Genomic DNA, 26,394 nt, shown 5'->3' on the forward strand with positions numbered 1-26,394 from the left:
TTAGCAGATATCTCCCTGAACCCCTTGGCTTAGAAATATTTCAAAGGGGTGTGTCTGGGTGATAGAGAATATAAAATGTTGCTAGGAAACTTGTAGCCAAGCAGCATTTTAAAAAAATTAACCACTGCACTATGTTTATTAAAATACTTTTCAAAGCATCTATATATGTAGTTTTATTATTTGAATGATGCAACACAGCAGCAAAGAAAGACTACAGGAAACAACGTGAATAACTATCACATTTATTGATGAATTCAACTAAGAAATTTTCAATGTTAAAAAGGTAATATCTGACCACAAAGCAATTTGTTTACATTACTATTATGGCTCAAAGAGTGCTTTAGTCTCAAATGCCCGAGACCCAAACCACTCTGTTCAGTCATTAGAAACACTAGATTACCTCACAGGTTATTCTTGTGTTGCCCTCCCACACACAAAATAATTAGTGTTTTTTTTTGTAACTACAATAATTAAGATGTATATTATAATTTTCAACAGTACTATTTTGGTGCATATATTGGCCATAAGGTCAGATAATACCTTTTTAAGGTGTTCTTGCTTGTGTAGTTGACTGCAAACCTATATATGCCTGAAAAAAAATCACATCATTAACAGTAACTTGTTCCTTTTACTTTATAATCCAAGCATACAGAAGCTGGAAAGTTAAGATGCTGATTGACACTTTGATCCCTGTAGAGTATTAAGATGTATTTAAAGTAATATTTATAGAAGAGTTAACCTAAAAAAATACAGCTATTACACTCGTGACTTAACTTCTCTCCTACATGAGCCATGACAATTTAAAAAAAAATGTTACATTAATAACCCAATGTAATCAAGAAACAGCACGGTGCCTGGGTAAATTACTTCAACAAGCCATGAAAATTGTTAAATGCACTTTATAGCAAAGTCAGTCATATGTAAACCTCTCTTTTTTTTAAACTTTTTATACTTACAAGCAGCTCCAAACCTGAGTATTCATAGTACATCGAAACATACAAAAATGTATGTACATTTTTCTCCACTTTCTGGTAAACTAATACAGTTGTCTCTAATGTCCATTTTACATCCCTTTTGTCCTAGAAACATGCAAAATCACCATACAATAAAAGGACAAATGAAATTTGAAAAAAAAATTGCACTCCTTTAAAACACGTGGCAATATGAACATGGGCTTTGACATTACAAAACCAACATAAACTGCCACATTATTGGTGTGCACAACACATTAGGCATTAAACCTTCACAAGCAGCAGTCTGCCATCTTTAATTTTCAATTGCTGAAATATCGGCAAAATTAAATATGCACATTTCATGCTAGAAGTTACAGTATTTGTAATTATAATACTATGCGTAGAGCACAACCCTTTCAACATTCACCTCTGATTATGCTTACGCTAATCTCCTTTTGAAAGTGGAGAATGGGGAAGCAGCGCTCAGATCTGATGGAAGCAGTGGCAGCAATGACTTTTGTCACCGCTGGATTAAGAGGGAGCAGAATTCCAACTTCAAACACAGGCTGCGAATTACGGCTACATGTTCACTCCTTGGGCACTTAGGAGTGACTCCAGCATATCGTAAGTATCTTTGTAGTCCATGTGCTGGCTGTTTGCATTGTATTCTGGATTGGCGTTGTGACCGTTGGCCTCTGTAGGTTTCCTATCCAGTTTCATGAGGGTGCTGAGTTGTCCATATCCCACCTGGTATGTGACAGTGGGAGGAGGGGAGGAGGGAAGGTTAAGAATTAAGTTGTAAGGGTATATATACTGCTTCACAGAGGAGGAAGAAGAGGAAGAGGAAGAAGAGCTAGATGAAGTACCTGCAGTCTTGGAGGTTTTGCTCATTTTGGGATGGTGGTTGTGAGAAGGATCACTGGTGTGCACCCTCTTGCGTGAAGAGCTGGAGCCAGTGGAACTGCCATCACTGCTCAGACCTACGGGACTCCGCAAAGTTCCTCCTTTCGATCCATCAATACCGTGTCTACTACTCCCACTACTGCTGCCATGCGAATGCTTGTGGCTGCTACTATAGTGATGATGGTGAGAAGAATGGTCCTTGCGTTTCTCCTTATGCTCCTTGCCTGCATGTGGACTTGTGTGCTTGCTCTTGCCACTGCCCTCATCCGAGGAGCTGTGTCTTTCAGAAGAGGGAACTTTAATTTTCATTTTTAGCTCATCCTTAGATGCCTTGTCTGTGGGTGGGATGGGTATCCGTAATTTAAGCAAACCCTTTTCCTTTTTATCTGCTGCGTGCCTTTCTGATTTTTCTGATGAAATTGGGATTTTCATTTTAATTGGTGAAGTCACAGCATTACTATTATGCTGTATTTGCTGCTGTGCTGGCACACGCTTTTTCTGTTGTTCTACCAGGGCTTGAGCAGCAGAGGCATATTGTTCTTTCACATCAGACTCCAGTGTTTCTAGTTTGCGTTTCTGTACTGCAAGTTCTGCAGCAAATTTCTCTCTATATCTGTCCAAAGCTAATTTTTGAGGTGGTGGTACAGATGGAAGGGGGAATCCGTGATGTTTGCCATTGCCAGATTTAAGATGTTCGTGTTTACTAGATGAATGCCCTGAACCTTTTTCAGATCGATGGTGGCTTTGAGCTAACTGTCCAGAAGTTGACTGTTGAATGCAGACCATGTCATTTTTGTTGACAGATAAGGACAGATCTTGTTTGTGAGAATGAGCTTGCTCCATGTTCTGGTGTGGATGCTGAGGCCATTCTTGTTGGGAGGTAGAACTGAATGATGTGGTAGCCATCATTTCAGGGACATGCACTGGAATTGAAATACTACCAGAGTTCAATGATGCAGGTAGAGCAGTTGTGGAATTTGATTTAGGAAAATTTGCACTTGAAGCAGGATCACCAACAGAACACGTAGATTCATGGGGCCCAGATGAACCAGGAAGAACATTATCTGCTATCTGACCATCTATTTTTGGTTTCTTTGCAGCCTGATTAGCCTATAAAGTAAGGAAACCAAAATGAAGCTAATATTTACAACAGTAATTAAAATGAGACTCAAATTAAAACAATGCAAACTAAGTTTTACCCGCCAGTTTCGTATCCTCTTCAATCTGCTTGGAGTTTTCTCTAATATTTGCAGAAATTCATGCGTTAATTCTGCAAAATAAAATTCAAAATAAAGGTTAGGCCATGAAAAAAAACTCTGATAGCAGCAATTTATATATCTTTAAACATAAAATACAGAAAACTTACCACAATAACATTCTTTAAGTTTTCCATGGTTGGTACAGTTACTTTGTAAAAGCTTTCTGACTAATGTTCACAACTTAAATAGTTTCCAGCTCAATAACTTGGTGTCAGATAACAGGAACCTAGTTAGACATGCCACTGTATCCTTTACTGAAAACAAATGTTTTAAATGGAGCTTTTAATATATCAGCAACTGAAAATGTTTTTTTTTTAAATGGAAGATGACATTCTGAAAACAGCTTCAACATGTCCCATTTTATAGGTTTGCAATGAATCATTGAGTGCTTGTGGAATATCTAGTAGGAAACACACCGTTAAGATGGCACCATACTACTGTTAGTCAACCATGAGACCAGTGCAATTTTGGGAACTATTCCACAAGGCTGCTTTTTTGAATTCACATCTATTATGTGGAAGTGCTGGAAAAGAAGTGAAGTGTACAATTTAGGGAAGTCATTTTTTAGGATGGATTTCTGTACAAAATACTCCCCATTCTCTCAAAATAAAACAAAAGTTTTAAGGAGCTAGTTTCTGCTACCAGCCCCATGGAGATTTGCCAATTTTAAGTCTTCCTCCTAAACCACTCTGGCAACATAGAAAATAGGTGCAGGAGCAGGCCATTCGAGCCTGCACCGCCATTCAACATGATCATGGCTGATCATTCAACCTCAGTACCCCACCCCAGCCTTATCTCCATACCCCCTGATCCCTTCAGCCATAAGGGCCACATCTAACTCCCTGTTGAATATGTCCAAGGAACTGGACTCAACAACTTTCTGTGGCAGAGAATTCCACAGGTTCACAACTCTGAAAAAGTTTCTCATCTCGGTCCTATACTATGATAGGGCGGGGAAGGGAGACATCATCAAGGGCTAAGGCAGCTCAGCGCACTTTCTAAAGCACAGTACACTAAATATATTAAATTGCTAGGCCCCATGTCGTTACATAGACTTACGATACAAAATAAAGACTGCAAATCTAGTTTTAACTACAAATTCCCAACTAACCATCAAGTAGTTCCAGAGTCACAGATGGATCCACATATTCCCACCAGTGTTTCCCATCTGTGGATACAGGTATCTCCCAGTTGGACCACTTGCAAGCCAGATGAATACACACGCATGCTATCACGGTAGGTTTGTACTGCAAGCAAAATGTTGTCAGGTGCAAACTGTAGTGGAGAATATTGATGATCGGTGGATCATGGAAAAAATACAAAAGACAAAAACAGGAAGCTATTTAGTTGCTGAGTGAAAAGATAGACATCAATATCTGCAGGTGGGTCACACTTCCAGCACAAAGCTGAAAATTGGTTTACTTCAGATAGAGCATGGATGAAGAACATGTTGCAAATACACATGTTCATCAATGGAGGCAGTATATACACCATTATACATTGGCTTAATGAAAAATCCTTATCAAGCTATTATCCACCATGTTCCTTACTAGGCAGTTCTCAAACTTTAAGAAACTCCTTTCAGAATGTCTGCAAGACAAAAAAAAAGTCTGTCCATAAAGAAATCAAAACAATAATGGTGATAAACTATATTAATCTTAGATACATTTTTTAATTGCAAATATATTATCTTTAGAAGTCTGCCCAGTCAGAAATGTACCAATTCCTTGCATTCTCATAACAGCATCATCTGCAAACACCCACTGAAGTTTGGAACAGCTATCTGGTAAGGAAAACGGTTAAGCTCGAATATTTTGTATGTTCAGACATTAATTCAACGGAGATGTGATTTTAATTAAACCAATGTGCATTGGTTGTTTATACTTTTCTTTGAATGTGGGTATGCATAAAATCCAGTCCCTACAGACAGCAGCAAATTACAGGATCTGTTGCCGTTTTTAATACCAATGCTCTGCTATCCAGTGGTAAAGCTGCAATTGGCACCATCAATATAATCTCAATTTAAGGTATGACAGTACCTTCTTTCAATCATCAAATTGAACAAAATGTTTTGAGCCCTATTCCTTACAAATATGCCACGCAGCTAATTAAAATGATACTTGAACAAATTTTTGCAACAATGGTACCTCCAACATTAGCATTATTACCCATATTTAGTTCCTCCAGTTAGTTTTAAGGGGCCACTGAATAATTTCCATTGAAACTGGAAGTACAACCCAACAACTTGCAGTTCTTAAAATATGCTGTCATGTTTTAATCTGAAAACATCAAAATGTTGTTAGAAATAGTCAAGTAATTTTGGAAAATTGAAATTCTGCAATTCAACGAGAAGTGTAAAAATGTTAAATGCTTTCATACTTACCATGATGCTTGTGAATTCTAGGTTAAGTTTATCTCTTTGTAATCTTTAGTTGCTATTCAGGCTACCAATTTTTAGAGTTATGCACTCAGAATCGAGTTAATGTAACCAGAGAGCACCACTACACTTCTCATTGTGCATTTAACCCCTCAGTGCCCCAAACACCCTCGTACAGTACACCGCACTGCAAACAGAGAGGTACCATCACGGCAGATGAAGGGACATTTCTCTGCTGCAACAAGGGCTTGAGACACATGTTAGGGGGCCCTGCAGTAAGGGAAGCAATAGTGTGCCTGAAACTGTGCAACAAAGAGGGTCAGGATAACAACCTGTTGGTAGCCATGAAATAGGATGTCTGTGCCAAATCCTTGCTTGCTGTAATAAAAATAAAACAGAATTAGCCAAAAGAATAAACGTTAAGCTTATTTAGTTATTATACTAAATTCAGTGGGTATAACCAATGTTCAGTGTACTTTATTGGACACAACTGAAGTTCTGTATGTATACCTGTACTATATAAAAAGACACTTACCTCTCACTAACTGGGTACATTTCACCACATCAGTATGAGGGTGTTCTATAGTAATCTCAAAACCTGTAAAGTTAAGTAACTTCAATTAACCCCAATTCATTTTCAAAGCCAATGCCACACACTAGGAATTGATTTTTTTATATGGGGTAAAAATCATGGGCCTGCAGAAACAGCAGACAACTGAACTGTAAATAGTCTGATTAATTTTAAACATTTACAATGATTAAAAAAGGGTATTAGAGGCAAATCATAAAAAGCCTACAGTATAGTATTCATTCTTTGAATGACATGCATCCTCGACACACTGGAAATATGATCTAGCTTGATGGGCTCTGGGTAAATATGCTGCACACATGAAAGTAGCATGATTTTGTAGTTTGGCAATGTCGCTCATGGTCCCACTCGTGCCCTGCATTAAGACACAGGACTTGCAACATTGCACCAATTCATTCTCATTCAAAGCTACTAAACACCGACAGCTCCCCAAACTATACCCAGGCTGGGCTTATGGACTGAGATCATAATATTCCCTATCTAGTAGCATTATGGGAGCACCTTCAGAGGCCCACTACTACCTTCTCAAGGGCAATTAAGGGTGGGTAAATACCAGCCTTGCAAGTGATGCCTACATCTCTTATGAAAAAAAATTATATGCGTAGTATGCACATCATCTGAAGGATGAAGACCATGAGGCAGGTAATCCTCCACACTCTACAGGTACACTAGGTGTACTCTGTGAATACATATGATATATCATTAAAACTATAATTGAAAGAGATTCTTCCAAAGGCTTGGAACTTGCTTGATGTGTGTACAGAGAAAGATCATGACATACTTGCTATGTGAAGGGAGGAAAAAATGTAGTCAGGCCTGCTAATACTGTGGCCAGATGTGGAATTCGGAGAGATGTACAAAAGTGGCAAGAACAATCCTTGTAACCAGGAGCAAATTATTCCCATTATCTTCAGGCTGCTGGAACTTCTTTTGCTGATCACTTTGCTGCCACAGAGGTTTAACTCCTCCAAGGGTTCCATGATGAAGCCTCTTTGTACGGCAAAGTTGTGCAGCCTGCAGCCATAATCTTCAGGACACTAGCCAGACTATATGCAACATGCTAATATTGTGTTCAATTATTATTCTGGTGAATGTATGGACCTTACTATAGTGTGTTTTCAGACACACCATGATGATGTCATCAGCCATGGCTGCAAAGGTTAGCCATTATCTACCAGAAGCTACCTTAAGGCTTTGCTACTCGAGGTCAAAGGTGAAACCATTCCACAATGGTTCCTAGAGAAGCAGGTATTCATCTGCATAAGGTGGTGCAGTTAGCTGCAAACGATGTGTGGAATCCTTTCCAGTGAATGTAGGTAGAGACATTGTGGTTTTCAGTCAAGGCAGTCACCTTCACATTTGTCCAAGTGACAACAGACACAGCTTTCAACTCCAGGTGAACCAACATGCTTAAAATGTTTCAGATTGAATGACTGAAGGCTGGTGCCTTCCTATTGTACAATTGGCCTTAGTGTCCCCTTTGGTTACACAGGGGAAAGAAAACCAAGGTTCCTGCTTCTGTCCACTCTCTAGCTACCCATGCTGGAAATTTACTTTGAATGAGGGGGCAAGACTTGACTTATGTCCCATGCAGTAGAATAGCCAGAAACTCACTGTGAATAGTGGCGACTTGGGGAAATTACAGGGTGGTGACCAATGTCAGCACAGACTACCCACAAAAGGAGTCAATGCTTTTGACAGAAGAGTGGAGAAAAATAAGAGAAAGGTCAGTCTCTTTGCCGAGTTCAGAATTTTGTATTTCTGAAAGTTGTGCAGATATTGCAAGCATATGTCAGTCGGAAGAATCCTTTAAATATTTGAAGCCAGGCTCCCAAAATCTAGTCTAGCAGAACCATTCTGCTAAAATTAGGCCAATACTTTCAAGCTTCAAATCTGAAGGATGATCCAAAAAACAACACTACAAACAGCAATGGCAGTGAAGAAAAACAGAACCATCAAATAAAAGGCTTTCCTCTGTTCTAGAGCTAATACTGTTAACTGAGGAAAAAAAACAAAGACTTGCATTGATATACCACCATATTGATTAAGCACTTCACATAGTGAATTACTTTTTTTGAAATGCAGTGACTTATCTACAGGCAAATGCAGTAGCCATTTTACACAAATATCCCACAAACAGCAAGGGGTGTAATCACTGCTTACAAAAACTGAAAGCAGCAGCTCAACAAAATCATTGCTGAAGGTCACTAGTTTATTAAAAAGGATCAGACTGTTCTCCCTCATACATTTCCTCTACATAGATGAAAGCTAATTGGGTTTGCGCATGGCAGCTGAGTGAACTGAAAAGCAGAACAGGGAAAATACAACTCAAAAAAGAGAAAAAGGTGTAATTTTAGTTAGAGCAGAAAATTCTCTTCAAGGATTTCCACACACTTGGCTTGTCAAGGATTCACCCCATTGATAAGTTGCCAGTTTCATTCAGATGTGTGGGGGTGAATGAGTGATGTGGTCTAAACTGATAGGAGCCAGAAAAATAAAGACCAGGCAAAATGAGGAGAAAAATAGGAGAGGATTTTAGTAAAAATTAGTTTTATCATAAAAGCGCAACAACAAAGTAGAAATAGAAAATATAACTTTCTCCCCCAAAATGGATATATATTTTTCCACCCAAGTACCCTGGCCATGGGGATAATTAGGATACCCAGTTTGACTTCTGGCTGCAAGAAGTTATAATCAGTTATAAGTTGCTACACCAATGACTGGGCAACTGGCCAAGCTTTGTTCAACAGGCTTCGATGCTTCTTGAATACCACCAGTGTAATTCTTTTCAGAATTGCATTATGGATAAAATCCTTCAATTTAAATTCCAAATATTTGTAAATCTTTGTAGGGCTCAAATCAGAAGTGTAGCAAGGGTTAACACAGGAGGGAATTGGAGCCAATTCATAACCAATGTTCGTGGGCTCAGGAAGGTACTCTGACATGGTAGGAGATGCAGGAACGAAGGGCACCAGAGTGAACAGAGTGAACACAAGTAATAGGGACTACACAGTAATCGAGTCCATCCTCAGCAAAATTGGGATGGGAGGCAACAGTGGAGTGACTACATGCATTCATACTACCTGTTCAAAGTGAACAAGTCTATGGGCCCAAATTTGGCCCACCCGTTTTTTCGGCGCATTCACGTGAGATGCGCCGACTTCCTACGATCCAAACAGCACCAAAAAGATATCCCCGGATTCTGGCCCCTCTGCTGACTCTCCCAGGGCTTGGCGCGGCGTGGCAATTCAATTAGGGGGCGGAGCTGGGGCCCTGCGCTTGAGAGCCGGTAGCTCAACGCATGCGCACTGGAGGTTTCGCGCATGCACAGTAGCTCCTCTGCAGCGTGGAAATCTGATGTCATCCCAGGCAGAGTGGTGTCATGGCTGCTGCACGTCATGGAGAGTCCTGCACCTATCCCCAGCTGAGTGGCCTCTCGCACCGGCCGGCCGGCTGACTTCCCGGGAAGAGGTAGGACTTAAGTTTTACTTTTTATTATTGATGGTTTTACTTTGTTTAGTGAAGAGAGTTTTGATGGGGGGGGGGGGGGGGGGGAAGGGGAAAAGGAAAAGGAATTTTGATCGGGGGCAGGGGGGAAAGGATGGAGAGCGCTTTAATTGGGGGGGGGGGGGGGGGGGCAGATGGGAGATGATAATGTGTAGCCAGTAATTTTATTGAGCTTACTTAACCCTGTTGATGAAAATACTTTCCTACATAAGAACATAAGAATTACGAGGAGGTACTATTTTTTATTTGGATATTTTGAAAAAATTATGTAAATACGTTTTGTCTTTACTTTTATTTTTGTAGTTTAAGCTTCCATGAATGCTTCTGCTGTATAGTAAAATTAACTTTGCGAAGTTTGTCAGTCCTGTATAGCTGTTTGATCCTATTCACATCCTTTAGTCAAGTCAGTAAGTACATACCTGCGCTGATTTCTTAACTCTCCGCAAGGGTTTTCTGTGCGGCCACAAACGCTGGCCTGAGTTAGTTTGGAGCAACTATTAGCTGTCCAAACTGGGCATAGGTGGCCAAAATGGGCGCAGGTGGCTGGTAATGCCCCCTGTTGAAAAAAATACTAAACTAAAAAAAATCCTAACTAACTCACTTACACTGGTGCAAATTAATGTGCAGAATGGGGATTTTTAAGATACTCCAGAAAAATCAAGTTGCTCCAAAAATAAAACAGAGCAACTCCTGGGCAAATTTGGGCCCTAAGTCAGCAATAGGGTGATAGGATTCAGAGCTAGTGGCAGGAATGCAAAATGATTAGTACAGCATGCGACAGGAGCAAGGGGTATCATGGGATTGGAAGCAAGTAGCCATGGACTGTAGGCCATATTTGCCATGCACCTGATGCCTGGCGATCCCGTTTCCAACCCCGAGCATCTTCTTTCCCACCACCTCTTAACAAAATGCAAACAAGAAATTAAGAAAGTGACAAGCAGAGATTGGGGCAGAGGATGAGGGCACTTTAAAGGTCAGAAATATTAAGAAAAAAAAAGACACTTCCCAAAAGCAGGGAGGTCCTGCTGCAACTGTACAGGGTATTGGCGAGGCCGCACCTGGAGTACTGCATGCAGTTTTGGTCACCTTACTTAAGGAAGGATATACTAGCCTTGGAGGGGGTAGAGACAATTCACTAGGCTGATTCCGGAGATGAGAGGGTTACCTTATGATGATAGATTGAGTAGACTGGGTCTTTACTCCTTGGAGTTCAGAAGGATGAGGGGTGATCTTATAGAAACATTTAAAATAATGAAAAGGACAGACAAGATAGAGGCAGAGGGATTATTTCCACTGGTCGGGGAGACTAGAACTAGGGGGCACAGCCTCAAAATACAGCGGGGGGGGGAAGCCAATTTAAAACGGAGTTGAGAAGGAATTTCTTCTCCCAGAGGGTTGTGAATCTGTGGAATTCTCTGCCCAAGGAAGCAGTTGAGGCTAGCTCATTGAATGTATTCAAATCACAATCACAGATAGATTTTTAACCAATAAGGGAATTAAGGGTTATGGGGAGCGGGCGAGTAAGTGGAGCTGAGTCTACGGTCAGATCAGCCATGATCTTTTTGAATGGCGGAGCAGGCTCGAGGGGCTAGATGGTCTAATCCTGTTCCTAATTCTTATGTTCTTATGTAATCCATCTTCTGACGGAGCAAGAAATTTACAAGTATCTGAAAATTTCCAAGTTTCCTTTACCAACAAATTACCTTTAGTTGACTTAAGGATCTATTACCTGCACAATAATTAGTTTCTGGGGCCTTAACGAGATAAGCCTCCTTAAACACAAGTTCACTTACCAGAATATCATGCACTACATGGTAGAACACTCCTATTGTAAAACAGTACATTATTCCACTTACTGTGAGCAACACAAGAGACTCGCTAGCAATCAAACAATCCATTTCCTCCATCTCTATATCATACACTATTCCAGTTCTGAGATAGCTCAATAGTCAAAGATGTCTCCACAAGATCCTGCAAAATCCCCTGGGAGGACAGACACACCAACCTTAGCGTCTTCGACCAGGCCAACATCCCCAGCATTGAAGCATTGACCACACTTGATCAGCTTCGCTGGGCAGGCCACATTGTTCGCATGCCAGACATGAGACTCCCAAAGCAAGCGCTCTACCCGGAACTCCTTCACGGCAAACAAGCCAAAGTTGGGCAGAGGAAACGTTACAAGGACAACCTCAAAGCCTCCCTAATAAAGTGCAACACCCCCAATGACACCTGGGAGTTCCTGGCCAAAGACTACCCTAAGTGCATCCGAGGGGGCGCTGAGCACCTCGAGTCTCATCGCCGAAAGCATGCAGAAATCAAGCGCAGGCAGCGGAAAGAGCATGTGGCAAACTAATCCCACCCACCCCTTCCCTCAACGACTGACTGACTGTCCCACCTGTGACAGGGACTGTGGTTCTCGTATTGGACTGTTCAGCCACCTAAGGACTCATTTTGAGAGTGGAAGCAAGTCTTCCTCGATTTCGAAGGACTGCCTATGATCATTCCTTGGTTTCATCCTGCTCGGGAAACTTAATCAAAGGCAAATAAGCCGAAATACTGTTGGGAATAAAAGCAGCCATTTAATCCAGGCCACAGAACAAACTAACCAAAATTACTGTCGTCTTGATACAGGATATATGCACTATAACTCACCAAACCTATTTTGATAGTACCAAGCAAGCCCCTTGATCTCTACCAACAAGGACAACAGCTGCTAGATCATGGGAAAGTCATCTCTAATACACACACTATCAGAAATTTACAGCACAGAAGGAGGCTATTTTGGCCCATCGTGTCTGCGCCGGCCGACCAAGAGCTATCCAGCCTAATCCCACTTTCCAGCTCTTGGTCCGTAGCCTTGTAGGCTACGGCACTTTAAGTGCGCATCCAATATTTTTTTAAATGTGGTGAGGCTTTGTGCCTCTACCACCCTTTCAGGCGGTGAGTTCCAGACCCTGACCGTTTCCTCATTATCTCCTCTATACCACCCCCCCAATTACTTGAAATCTATGTCCCCTGGTTATTGACCTCTCTGCCAAGGGAAACAGGTCCTTCCTATCCAGGCCCCTCATAATTTTATACACCTCAATCAGGTCTCCCCTCAGCCGCCTCTGTTCCAAAGCAAACAGACCCAGCTTCTCCAATCTTTCTTCATAGCCAAAATTCTCCAGTCCAGGCAACATTCTTTTAAATCTCCTCTGCACCCTTACCTTTCCTGAAATATGATAAGAAATAGGAACAGGAGTAGGCCATACAGCCCCTCGAGCCTGCTCCACCATTCAATAAGATCAATGCTGATCTGATCATGGACTCGGTTCCAGTTCCCTGCCCACTCCCCACAACCCCTTAATCGTTTAAGAAACTGTTTATTTCTGTCTTAAATTTATTCAATGTCCTAGCTTCCACAGCTCCCTGAGGCAGCGAATTCCACAGATTTACAACCCTCTGAAAGAAGAAATTTCTCATCTGTTTTAAATGGGCAGCTCCTTATTCTAAGATCATACCCTCTAGATCTAGTCTCCCCCATCAGTGGAAACATTCTCTCTGCATCCACCTTGTCAAGCCCCCTCAATCTTCTACGTTTCGATAAGCTCACCTCTCATTCTGCTGAATTCCAATGAGTAGAGGCCCAATCTACTCAACCTTTCCTCATAAGTCAACCCACACATCTCCGGAATCAATCTTGTGAACCTTCTCTGAAGTGCCTCCAAATATAACCTTTCGTAAATATGGAACCCAAAACTGCACGCAGTATTCCATGTGTGGCCTCACCAATACCCTGTATAGCTGTAGCAAGATTTCTCTGCTTTTATACTCCATCCCCTTTGCAATAAAGGCCAAGATTTCACTGGCCTTCCTGATCACTTGCTGTACCTGCATACTATCCTTTTGTGTTTCATGCACAAGTACCCCCAGGTCCCATGCTGTATTGCAACACTTTGCAATCTTTCTCCATTTAAATAATAACTTGCTCTTTGATTTTTTTCCTGCCAAAGTGCATGACTTCACACTTTCCAACATTATACTCCACCTGCCAAAATTTTCCCCACTCACTTAGCCTTTGTCCTTTTGCAGATTTTTAATGTCCTCCTCATACATTGCTTTTCCTCCCATCTTTGTATTGTCAGCAAACTTGGCTACGTTACATTCAGTCCCTTCTTCCAAGTCATTAATATAGATTGCAAATTGTTGGTGTCCCAGCACTAACCCTGCGGCACCCCATTAGCTACTGGTTGCCAACCAGTGAATGAACCATTTATCCCAACTCTCTGTTTTCTGTTAGCATGGATAGAGGATTGGCTAACTAGAGGATTGGCTAACTAATATATTACTCCCAACCCCATGAACTTTTATCTTGTGCAGCCTTCTGGAAGTCCAAAAGTCCCTTTATCCACCCTGTTTGTTACATCCTCAAAGAATTCCAGCAAATGTGTCAAACATGACTTCCCCTTCATAAATCCATACTGACTCTGTCTGACTGAACTTTGCTTTTCCAAATGTCCTGCTACTACTTCTTTAATAATGGACTCCTAACCACAAATGTTAGGCTAACTGGTCTAGTTTCCTGCTTTTTGTCGGCCTCCTTTTTAAAAAAAAACAGGGGCATTACATTTGCAGTTTTCCAATCTGCTGGGACCTCCCCAGAATCCAGGGAATTTTGGTAAATTACAACCAATGCATCCACAATCCCTGCTGCTACTTCTCAAGACCCTAGGATGCAAGCCATCAGATCCAGGAAACTTATCTGCCTTTAATCCCATTATCTTACCGAGTAATGTGGTGACCAGAACTGCACAGTACTCCAGCTGCAGCTGAACCAGTATTTTATACAGTTCAAGCATAACATCCTTTCTCTTGTATTTCATGCCTCGACTAATAAAAGGCAAGTATTCCATATGCTTTCTTAACCACCTTATCTACCTGGCCTGCTACCATCAGAGATCTGTGGACATGCACTCCTATGTCCTAGCATTTAATGTGTATTCCCTTTCCTTGCTATCCCTCCCCAAATGCACTACTTCACACTTATCCTGATTGAATTCCATTTGCCACTGTTCTGCCAACCTGACCAGTACATGGATATCTTCCTGCAGTCCGCAGCCGCCTTCATTATTAACCACAGCGCCGATTTTAGTGTCATCTGCAAACTTCTTAATTATACCTCCAATATTCAAGTCAAAGTCATTGATACGTACCACAAAAAGCAAGGGATCCAGCCCTTGGAACCCTTGAGCCCTGTAGAACCCCACTGGATGCAGCCCGCCAGTCACAAAAACACCCATGAACCATTACCCTTTGATTCCTGTCTCTGCCAATCTTGGATCCAACTTGCCACTTTGCCCTAGATCCCATGGGCTTTTATTTTAGTGACCAGTCTGCCATGTGGGACCTTATCAAAAGCTTTGCTAAAATCCATATACACGTCATCATACACACTGCCCTTATTGACCCTCCTGGTTACCTCCTCGAGAAATTCAATCAAGTTAGTCAGACACGACCTTCCCTTAACAAATCCGTGCTGACTGTCCTTGATTAATTCATGTCTTTCCAAATGAAGATTTATCCTGTTCCTCAGGATTTTTTCCAGTAATTTTCCCACCACTGTGGTTAGGCTGACTGGCCTGTAATTACTCGGTCTATCCCTTTTTAAACAAAGGTTTATTAGTAGTCCTTCAGTCCTCTGGCATCACATCTGTAACCCGAGATGATTGGAAAATGATGGTCAGAGTCTCTACTATTTCCTCTCTTGCTTCTCTTAATAGCCTGGGATACATTTCATCCGGGCCTGGGGATTTATACACTTTTAATACTTCCTCTCTCACTAGGTTTATCTTGTTTAATATTTCACACTCCTACTTAATGCAAGTCTGCATCGCCCCTCTCTTGCAAAGTATTCATTAAGAATCATACCCACGTCTCCTGCTGCTAAATTTCCTTTATGGTCTTTAATAGGTCCCACTCTTTCTCTAGTTATCCTCTTGCTCTTAATGTATTTATAAAACATCTTTGGGTTTCCCCTGATTTTACTTGCAACATTCTTTCATGCTCTCTTTGCTTTCCTGATATATCAGTCACCCAGAAACCAAGAACAAAAATATGCCGATAAATGTAGATATCATCACTGAAATGAAGCCCAACTTTCAATAACATGTAATTCAGAACAGGAAATAACATGCAAAACTAAGATTGAGAATTATGTTCTTTAAAGTGTAAAACATTTCAACAGACTTGTCTATATTGCCCAAGCACCCAGGTTAAATGCCTTGTTCCTTACAACACATTTTGTCACTGTAATCTAGCCTTTACTCCAACTTACCCAAGGTTTGCAGTATTATACTTTCAAGTATTACCAGGTCTTGGGCCTGTTGAAGATATGCCTGAAGTTTAAAGAATATGTATTAGAAACCAATTTGCATAGCAGACTCTAAAGCAAACATGCTCACACCTCTATGAACATTTTCCCTCAAGCAACAGCCCTTTTGATATACTATCCCAGTGAAGGGATAGTTGTTTTTCAATGTTAAATTTCTTTAAAAAAAAAATTATTTAGCTAAATAAATGAAAATTTGGTCTTTTACTCAGTAGGCTTACTTTTATACTCATAACATTTGCAGATCAAATATGGTTTGCTCATTAAAAACCCAAATATTACATTCATATCCTAAATGTCACTGCCATATTATTTACAACTTACATCACTCTTAACATCTAGTGGCGGTTCTTGAGGGTTCAAGCAGGCATGTACCACCTTTATAACATGCTCAAGTTTACGCGGCTGTTCCTCTACTTTTGCAGCCAAGAACAAAGCAGCAGGTGAAATTACCTGTTAAGAATTTCAACAATGTTAAATGTTTGAATAAAAATACTAATTAGCGTCTATCAAAAAACATCAGCAAAATTCTGTTTCAAACTTATTACGTTAGCTAAATACTTAAACATTACTGTGCACTTCCATCAATACTTAAAAAGTTACTGATCTTAAATCAAAAACACATTATGTTTATGTTTTCACCTAGTGCAGTTTTACAGCTTGCCATTATCTTGTAATTTGCAGCACCTACTGTATTTAGAAGAAAAGCCATGTTGTCTTGGAGCATAAATTTTGAACACTATTACGTTAGACAAATGAGTAGAAAGATATTTCAATTCCTGCACTGCTTTTCTAGATGATATCATAACTGAGACTCAATACTCAGATTGATCCAACATCTATGTTGATGCCAATTTAGACTTGCAAAGATCATCTTTTGCTGCGATATTAAATAAAATTTAATTTCAATGAAATACATCAGCCTAATGCATTTAAACTTTGCTTCATCAGCAGTACTGTGAACACATGCTGAATATTTTGAGGAAAGTCTTGAAATTGTGATAGTAGGTAAACCAAACTGTTTTAATATACATAGGTGAACAAATGCCACACTCCTCCATCCCTTAAGTGTTTTCGGAATGCAAGATCAGTATAAGGAGTATGAAGTTCACTTACCAATGTATACAAGTCAATTTTAAAATATCCAGTGGCAAAGTTAAGCATCGTTTTTAAGCCATGCAAGGAATAAGCTGGGAGAAAGTTTTACATATGGAGGACGAGATTCTTCACAGGAACATGACTACACCTATGTTAGCCAACTTAATATTCTCATTTACTCCACCTCCACAAACCAAAAGTATACCAAAGTAGTGCAGAAACTGGCTGTGGGGTTCTGATCAAGATCATGACCTAGATCTTCAACGTGGCTTTCAGCACAGCTGTAAAATTAAACAGTGATTAATATGCACATCAGGTATTTGCCGTCATGGAGACGTCATTTGAAGAAACCTCAATCCAGTTTAAGAGGTGGCTGTCTAGTTCTATTCTGGAAGTAGACAACATAAAATGCACTCTACCATTCAATTTGCAAATGTTTCTTTACAATGCATTTATCTAAATTCCTTTCACCCATAAAACCAATCCATCATCTAAACTAATTTATCTTAATATCCATTATCCATCAGGATCTGGAGTTCAGACTGAAGTAGTTAACCATTGAGTTAGTGAATAAAAGCAACAATGTTTTTACTCCTACCCGAAGACTCTAGCTGCTTTATCCTTTACTCCAGTCAAAATTACTATGTTTGTACCAGTTAAAATTAGTGCATGTACTCGAGGTTGGAAAAGTCCCTTCTCAAGCTTGCTGAGAATTCAGGCACTAAGCATTAAATACCCTAGTAGCATATTTCAGCCTAGGCATTTGTACATTCAAGCAATGTCTTGGGTTTTAACTTTTAATCCAATTTCTGGAGTTCTCATATGGTTTCATAAATGATATCCATATCCCACCACCCCAAATTACAAGTCTTAATAAATTGAAAAAGAGTCCCAGCATTGATATAACTGGCATATCAGACAGTCTCAAAAAAAATCACATCATCTAAGGTACAAAAACATAAATTCCTAATCTTTAGTGTTGTGCTTCCTTCTTGTAGTATTCTGGAGTTGCACAATACATTATGGCTTTTTGATCAATAAGAATTAGGAACAGGAGTAGGCCATCTAGCCCCTCGAGCCTGCTCTGCCATTCAACAAGATCATGGCTGATCTGGCCATGGACTCAGCTCCACTTACCCGCCCACTCCCCATAACCCTTATTTCCCTTATTGGTTAAAAATCTATCTGTGATTTGAATACATTCAATGAACTAGCCTCAACTGCTTCCTTGAAGAGGAAAAATATTTTTCATGCAGCTACAGCTTCCTATCATAATGGTCTTATTTACATCAGGTTTCAATAAAGTTAAAGGCAATATATTTAGTAAATTCATTTGTTTCTATTCTATTTCTTCAATTGAATTCAATCTCCACTAACCCAACAATCTATCAAAACAAGGGCAAAAGTAGAACGTAGGACATTAAATGAACGCACAAAAACTTTTGCCAAGGAGCCCCAATAGAATTTCTTGACTAAGTCATGACAAACAAAGTACTATTTTCAGAGATGTTACACTGAGGCTTCACATACCTGTTCTGGTAGATGGGCTTCAGTTTAAAGTCACATTCAAATGCTGGCCAGAGCACCAGAGGATCCCGCTATTCAGAAAGTAGAGTTCTCCTGATGTCCTGGCCAACACTGCTCCCTCAACCAACACGACACAAAAAGTATTAGTTATTCATCTAATTTGCCGTTTGTGGGACCTTCTTGTGTGCATTTGCCTGCATAACAACTGTGAAGCACGCATCGAGACATCCCAAGGACTTAACACAATATATAATGCAAGTTGGGATTTGGCACTAAGCAGGGATTGCCTTATTAATAAGGAAGCCACCCCACATTCCAACCACTGTACACAAGAGCCACATTCTGAACCACCCTTCACTTACCAATTGCAGACAAGTCCGTTTTTATTCATTGTAGACCAAGTTGAAACAAACAAAATAAACTTCAAAGTGCACAGTAAACACAATTTGGGACCAGAAAGGGAAGGGAAATTTTACGTGGAGGTTGTGCGTTTGTCATACGCGTCTGTTGATGCATGTATTCTAATAATCTGGATGCTAGATTCTGAGTAAGCTTTAACTGCAGCTGGCATTCACGCCCTAATTCATTGCCGTCACAATTCAAAAATACAAACCACTCATTTGGAACTGTAGATTTGTGAAGAAGTTTTCAAAGGTTTAAGGTATCTACCACTAAGGGAAAAATATATTGCACAATTAGGCTAGCCTTCTCAAGAACCAAGCTCTCAAGTATAGTATGTTGAGAACAATGCCAAATTTGGCTATTTAACTGTTAAAACAGATCCCATATGTATGTGATCAGAAAGGGTCAACTGGCACTCAGCCACATCCAAGGATTTCTTAGCCAGCATGGGATTCTAAGATGACTGCCGTTTACTCTTCTTCAAACATGAATGATCTTGGGTGCAAGATAAGAGGCAAATGAGGTTTGCCATCAAATTCTATACGCTTCTCATCTGAAATGTAGTCATAATATCCCTTGCTGGAAAACCCCACCTGTCAAAAGAGCTGAGCTGTCTCCTGATAGTGTATTTGTTGGTGCAGCCGAACTGTTCCTCCTCAGAGCATCCACAGCGACATTCTGTACGCCTGCAAGCTGTTGAGCAGAAAGGACTGAAGTTGTGACACAATTGCCGTATCTGCATGGTAGCGAGACAAAAGTCAGGAATAAGTCACATCCTGCTGGTTTGTATAACTCATTAGGTGGCATCAACTAAACATACTCTCCTAATATGTTGCTGAACTGATCACAGGAGAATAGAGCTAACCAAGTTTTGGATCCCAAGTCTGTGTGTGCCAAGAAGAATGTGGCTGAGCAAAGATTTGTGCTCTTGCTCCTTGCACATGGGTAGATCATGCTGCGAGGTCATCCTGGTGATAGACAGGGCATGTAGAGGTACAATCTGCTCAATATATTTGTCTCCAGATCACCCTCTTCAGGGATCAACTGCCTCCCGTCTGATTGGTGGCCTCTGCATCAGAGGGAATCATAACACCACTGTACAAAATAGTTCCAATGGTACTAAACAGTCTTTCACCAAAATCATGAAAAACGTTAGCGCATCAACCTCAGGACCAAAGGTTTCTTGACAGGAAGAAACTGTCCTGAGAACGTTATTGTTTTAAACCTTGAAGGAGGTTCTGAAGTTTAAGATACCAATCTCATTTAGAACATTCCTTGAGCATATAAACTTTTATTGCAATTGTGCCACTCTTTCAACTCTCCAGGAAAGTAACGGGTTTGCTCTGATAGGACGATTTATAATACTTGACCAGAAGATGGATTGCAGCACAGAAGTCCAGGATAGTTGAACAAGACTTTTTCAGAAGGTAGTGGGTCTCTGGTTGGTTTGTCAGGCCTGTGTAACATCAAAGTTCTCACAAACCATTCTAGTAGAAGTCCACATAAGTACTGGGAGTGGAACACGTGGAATGCAGCAAGATCCACAAAAGCCAGGATGGAATCTCTACTTGTGGCAAGTGCCTCTGGGACTTGGACCAAATAAAAGGTATTACAGGTAAACTGACCGTGATGAGGAACCAGTACATCAAATGAGAAAACTCACATTTCTTGCCCCATTAAAAAGATAATTTCCTTAGGTATAGAACAGTCATTTGTATCACTAACTTAAAGCCAATGCCAATCAATCGCTATGCAAGCTATGGCAGCATCTGGATCAAAGTTGTGCTGTTCAAGCACATCGATTCGAATATATTTTTTGTGCCAAACCGCACCACAGCAACTGTATAGCCTAGAAGTTGGGTAACTTGGCGACAGGAAATGCAGGAACATGGGTAGACATCCTAATGCATTCCCACCAACTGAGTCAGTGAAGAATGAGACTCAAACAGTTAACATTGTGTCTGTTCTTGAACATAAATTCTCTTTCTCGCTGACTGTATACTTCTTCAATGAACTGCAATTCAACATCACCTCTTCATGAAGAATCAAGGGAAGTCATTTTGATACAAGGATTTCAATCCAGAACCTGCTGCCAAGTTTACAATAGGCTGCACAACTCTGTGTTGCATTGATTGAAATGCAGACAAATTTTATGACAATCCCAGGACAGATCCACAAAGATTGCAGATCATGAATCCAGGTGTCAAAGACAACTTAACCAGGGTGAAAAATAACCCACCATGATCAATCAACTTTGAACATGAAAATTAAGAAAGATGCTCCAGGTGGAAAGAGTACTTAGTGTAACAAAAATACACTGAAACTTAGAAACTTTTTCTGCACAATGAAGTGAAATAACTTGCATGTCACACATACAAACGAGATTAACTTTTTCCATTGCATAAAACAGAAGAGCTGCCATTGAGAACTGGAGAAAAATCAGTGCACACTGTGGTTCATAAAGGATTCCTTATATGCAATGGTGATGGGAATGGTCATCTGATCAACATAGCTCCAATCTCCAAGGAACCTCAAGTAAATTTCCCCATCTGATGGCAGAGTACTTGCATGTTTACATGAGAGAGAGTAAATTGTTGATTATTCTGCCTATTTAGTTTCAGGTACCCATTAAGAGACAAATACTGGATTGTGCCAATGTATTTATGCACTGGCACCAGGTCATTTCTGGTCCTCCTGAGCCACTGGGTTTTCAGCTCAAGCATTGAAATAGAAAGCAATTTTTATAATAAAATACTTGCATTTATATAACATCACATTGAAATGTCTCAGTGCTTCACAGAACAAATTACTTATGATTTAGTGATTCTTGTGCACAAAATTACAAAAAGGTTATTGGCATCTACTTTTCTTGTATTTAATTAAAATAAAATACTTTAAAATGTAATTATATTTTTAAAAAAGCTAATTCTTATCCTGTTTCCCGACCCCAGTATTTTAATTGTTTCTGCCTATTCTTTTAAATGATTTTTACCTTCCTTCTGGTTGTCTGTCCATTTGAAAGACCATTTTTTCAGCTCAGAAGACCAAAATGTATTACAAATACAACATGATCAATCTTTAATGCATAAAACTGCGCCAAGCACAGGAGCAACTCTACTGAGCATGTATACTTGGCAGCAACCAGGATATGTAAACACAGGACTAAAAATGCAAATGTTGCATGACCATAAACTGAGACCATAATAAACTAAACATACACAAACGGGTGTAGGCAACTTACAAAAAGCTTGTACAAGCAGCTTTTGCTGTGTGGATGCACTGTGCAGTAGGCACATGTTGTAAACTATGAACCTGCAAAGGGCTCAAAGCTCAGGAATTTACTCCTAATTTTGCTGACTCATGATATTCTATACTCATTACTTGCAAACAAAACACCTGGAAAATTAGGCACTTAAATTTTTAAAAATTGGTGCTTAAGCAACACCAAAATTAATTCCTTGCATGCATATGGTGCCCAACTGCTACAAACTAAGATTTTATGATTTGCGCAGTGTACACTATAAATCTGGAGTCATGACAAACAGTGACAAATTAAAAAGTCAAAGTATTAGCTGCAAAACTAAAGATGGAATTAAACAGATATCCAATTCAAAAACTTCTAATGCTGTCACTAGATCTTTCAATAGCAGGCCTACAATTGATTAACCAATAGTGCTACCTCATTCTGCTCAGCAGTAAAAAAAATTCCACTTACATTTCTATGAAATCTTGTGAAAGAATGTTGCATAAAAAATCTGTGCATATAAACAATTGCAGTGTTGATAGTCAATTGAGAGCTAAAATGTGGGTCAAGGAAAGTGTACCCTAGAGACGTTAAAAAAGCATGTTAAAACTTTTTGCTTAAAATTTTATCAAAATGAGGTATTAATAAAAAATGATGTCAATGGAAAATAAGGAAATTTAGACCAGACTTCAACGTCATCACAGGTGCAAATCAGGGAATCGTTTTGCACACCTGAACTTGAATTTTAAATCATCTCTCTGAATTACACTGTTTGCAATCATAAAGGAAATAAACCAGTATGATTGTGGTAGTCTCAGATTTATTCTGCCTATTTCTCTAAAAAGCTCAAACAAACTTACTCTGGGAGGCCTGGGTCGCTAACCCACACTACCATTGTAATGTTCCTTTTTAGATAATTTATGCAATGGATCCACACAGCCCACCGTTATGGTTCTAACATATGCAATTGATTATTCCAGTAGCAATCAAATTGACCGGCATATGACATTGGCCCAGAATTGCAGTCAACAGCAAATGAACAACGTTCACTGTGATTACCCCTTTGAAACTGACCGCAACTTCAGGATGTAGCGCATGCACAGCCTAAAGTTGCAGTCTGTCATTCACTGCTCCAACACTGGCTGCACTGTGCATTTTTTTTTTAATAGTTTGTTTTTTATTTCAGGTTTGCCTTTTCCCCATATGAGAGGCTCAATCTTTGTTTTGCTCTCAACATTTATAAAAAAGTTAGAATCAAAAGGAGCTGAGCCACTTCCTGGTTCACTGAGAATTCTGCGTTTTGATTGGCTGTTTAGACAGCTTGTCGACATCACAGCTGTTCTTCGCTGGGACTCCCCATTAACTTGTGTGGATTTCAACTACGTGATGGAAAATACGAACTTCTCGCCACAAAGATCATGAGATCTTTGTGAAAAACTTAATTTGGGGCCAGAGGCGAATGCCTTTACTTCATCGCTGACAGCAAATTACAGGCCAATAATTAATTCTTAGCTGGGGAGTGTTTAGCAAGACGGGTTAGACATTAAAAGAGTCTTCCTAATGAAACAATCTAAGTCTTTGGATTGGCCAGAAATCTCTATTTAAAAAAGGAACAGGAAGTGAAAGCCACCAGAAAGAAACTGGACTGTATGGTGCTGCTTGATTATCTTAGTTATTACAGCATTATGATATATCCCACTTTAAAACAATACATGGTAGTTGTGCAGCAATAGGAATGCACTATAATAAAGGAGACCCTCATAATCTGTACTCCTTGAATTGCTCTTGTAGCATTGAGCTCAGGTAGGAATGGGAAATAAACTTAAAATATTTAAATCTTGAAATGGACAAGTCAGGTCAAAGTTTCAAAATCAATTTATGCAAAACATACACTGCAGATATATAAATTGTAGCACTGTATGGACTGTCTTATGTTTATCAACATTTGGCAGGAACCATGTTGAGATTTGCAATCTCTGCTGACTTGACCACATTGTTAATAACCATGTCACTAAATCTAAATGTTAAAATAATTAAATATACTCAAAATAATTTGTCTTTAAATATGTTGCTTTTGATGAAATCAGCCAGCCAGTCACCTCTACTTAGCTGCAGATCACTTTGGCCATTATGAAACATTACTCATCGATTAACAGTCAGTCAGCATCTCATTTTTCATGGGCCATATCATTAATAGCAACAACATGGTTGACTTTTTTAATTAACCACGGGGAAAGAGCGAGAGAGTGGGATCAATTGGATAGCTCTACCAAAGAGCTTGCACAGGCACGATGGGCCAAATGGCTGTCTCTTGTGCTTTTATCATTCTATGATACTAAACCACTTCGTACCTTATCTGTGGCATTGACAGTTTTGTTTGACATTTTTTCTCCTATGGGACAGATGGGCAATAGTGATACAAGAGCTAAGGATAGGTGGCGTCACATGATGAGAACAGTATTTTTTTCATTCTGATAAATACTCCTGTAATTCACTTAATAACGTAATATGTGCGTCACTAATGCAAAGGCCCTTGGGGTCTTTGTTACAAAACCCCACAACAGTCCTTCACGTTCGAAATTACAATAAATAAAAACTAAATATTTAGGTAGATTCGAAGTCAGCAACTCAAAAAGCTCAGATAAACATAAATTACGTTCAGTACATAACATTTGAACCTCCACTTGATAATCACTTAATTTCACCGGGGATCCGTCAGCTAAATATCCTAGGAAATATTCGCTTCCCTCTCCTCCCCCACCGGACATACGATTACAATCCTCACGGTACAACTCTGCATGAATTCCCATGTTATATCAACGAGCCCGGCGTCACCATACAGGCGTTAGTGAACTGGTGCGGAATGTTCTCCCTGACCTGTGAGGTTAGATCACTTTAAAGCGTGGCGCGGCTGAGCAGCATTATTGCCGGTCGGCTCCCGGCAGCCATGTTGTCTTTTGTGCCCTGTTGCACCACCTGTTCCATTTCCAGCCTGCTGGGCCTCCCCGCGCATTTTTTTTCCTCCCCCCAATTAATCGAGTTGAAGATTGGAGACCATTTCGCATTCGGGAGGCAACCCCCCCCCCCAAAAAAAACAAAATCTTATACGATCCCCCCCCCCCCGGAAAACACTCGTTTCCTCAGCGGCAAGCCAAGTGCCGCCAAAACGCCGACCGCAAAAGCGCGTTGGGGCCTTGAGCCTAGTAGGCCCGGAGCCCGAGCACTCGCCGCGCCGCTACCACCGTGAACACAAGCTGCATTCTCCAGCAAACCGAGCCGCGGGGGAAGAGGGGGGGGGGGGGCTGCACCCGCTCCCGCTCGGCCGCTTTTACTCACTGCCCCCACCGGGAGCCGGGTCGGGCCCGCCATGTCGGGCCTCACGCTCCCTCCCAATCCCACCGCCGCCGACATTTCTAGAATTTTTTTCTTAATCTCTTCGACCGGCAAAAGGATACACGTTGAGCCGCTGCCCCATATCCTGGACCAGGTTGGCGGCCTGCTGCCGGTACGAGAGCTCCTTGTCGGTGTCGATGCCGCAGCGCCGCGACGGCGTGCTCTCCAGCTGCTCCCGGGTGAAGTACCATTTCGACGATGCGGCTGAAGCTGCCATTTACCCGACACCCCGACCCCCGCACTCCCAGCGCTGCGCACGCGCGCCGCCGCCGCCCGTCTGCGTCTGCGTGAGCGCGCACAGTCACCGGATGTCCAGGCGCCAGTCCATTCAGGCGTCACAGGAAGGCCGCCCGCCGGCCACCTGCATGCCGGGACTTGTAGTCAGGAAACCCAAGGGCAACAGCAGCGGCCCAAAGGAATTCAAAACAGAAAAATGCTGCAAAGGGCTCAGCAGGCCAAGGCAGCCTCTGCAGAAAGAAAGAGAGAGAGAGAGAGAGAGAGAGAAACAGATTTAAGGTTTCAGGTCGATGACCTTTCGTCAGAACTGGAATAAGTTGGAGGTGTAACAGGATTTAAGCAAGTGGCAGGCTGTTCACGAAAGTAAAAGCCCAAGGGATCCAGGGCAAAGTTGAATCCAAAATTGGCTCAGGGGCAGGAAGCAAAGGGTAATGGTCGATGGGTGTTTTTGTGAGTGGAGAGCTGTCTCCAGTGGAGTGCCACAGGGCTCAATACTAGGTCCCCTGCTTTTTGTGGTGTCATCATCATAGGCAGT

The 26,394-nt window shown here is 40.8% G+C and overlaps 1 protein-coding gene across 4 annotated transcripts; it reads right to left on the minus strand.

Moving 5' to 3' along the window:
- Positions 1 to 228: 228 nt before the first annotated feature.
- On the minus strand, positions 229 to 25,892 carry LOC139259749 (cyclin-T2-like). 4 transcript variants are annotated; one of them, XM_070875425.1, is made up of 10 exons: positions 25,685 to 25,892; positions 22,701 to 22,782; positions 16,283 to 16,411; positions 15,905 to 15,965; positions 6,028 to 6,090; positions 5,825 to 5,870; positions 4,227 to 4,390; positions 3,056 to 3,126; positions 1,820 to 2,966; positions 1,566 to 1,700 (listed from the first exon to the last, which is right to left on the minus strand). In XM_070875425.1, the coding sequence occupies exons 1-10, from the start codon at positions 25,837 to 25,839 to the stop codon at positions 1,660 to 1,662; spliced, it is 1,959 nt and encodes a 652-aa protein (XP_070731526.1). In that variant the 5' UTR covers positions 25,840 to 25,892; the 3' UTR covers positions 1,566 to 1,659. The 4 variants fall into 4 exon arrangements, 3 of the variants coding, with proteins under 3 accessions (XP_070731524.1, XP_070731525.1, XP_070731526.1); XM_070875423.1 differs by having other exon boundaries at positions 229 to 2,966; XM_070875424.1 differs by lacking the exon at positions 25,685 to 25,892 and adding an exon at positions 17,075 to 17,337 and having other exon boundaries at positions 229 to 2,966.
- Between the last annotated feature and the right edge of the window lie 502 nt (positions 25,893 to 26,394).

This window comes from Pristiophorus japonicus, chromosome 3, assembly GCF_044704955.1.
Source record: "Pristiophorus japonicus isolate sPriJap1 chromosome 3, sPriJap1.hap1, whole genome shotgun sequence".
Classification (NCBI taxonomy): domain Eukaryota; kingdom Metazoa; phylum Chordata; class Chondrichthyes; family Pristiophoridae; genus Pristiophorus; species Pristiophorus japonicus.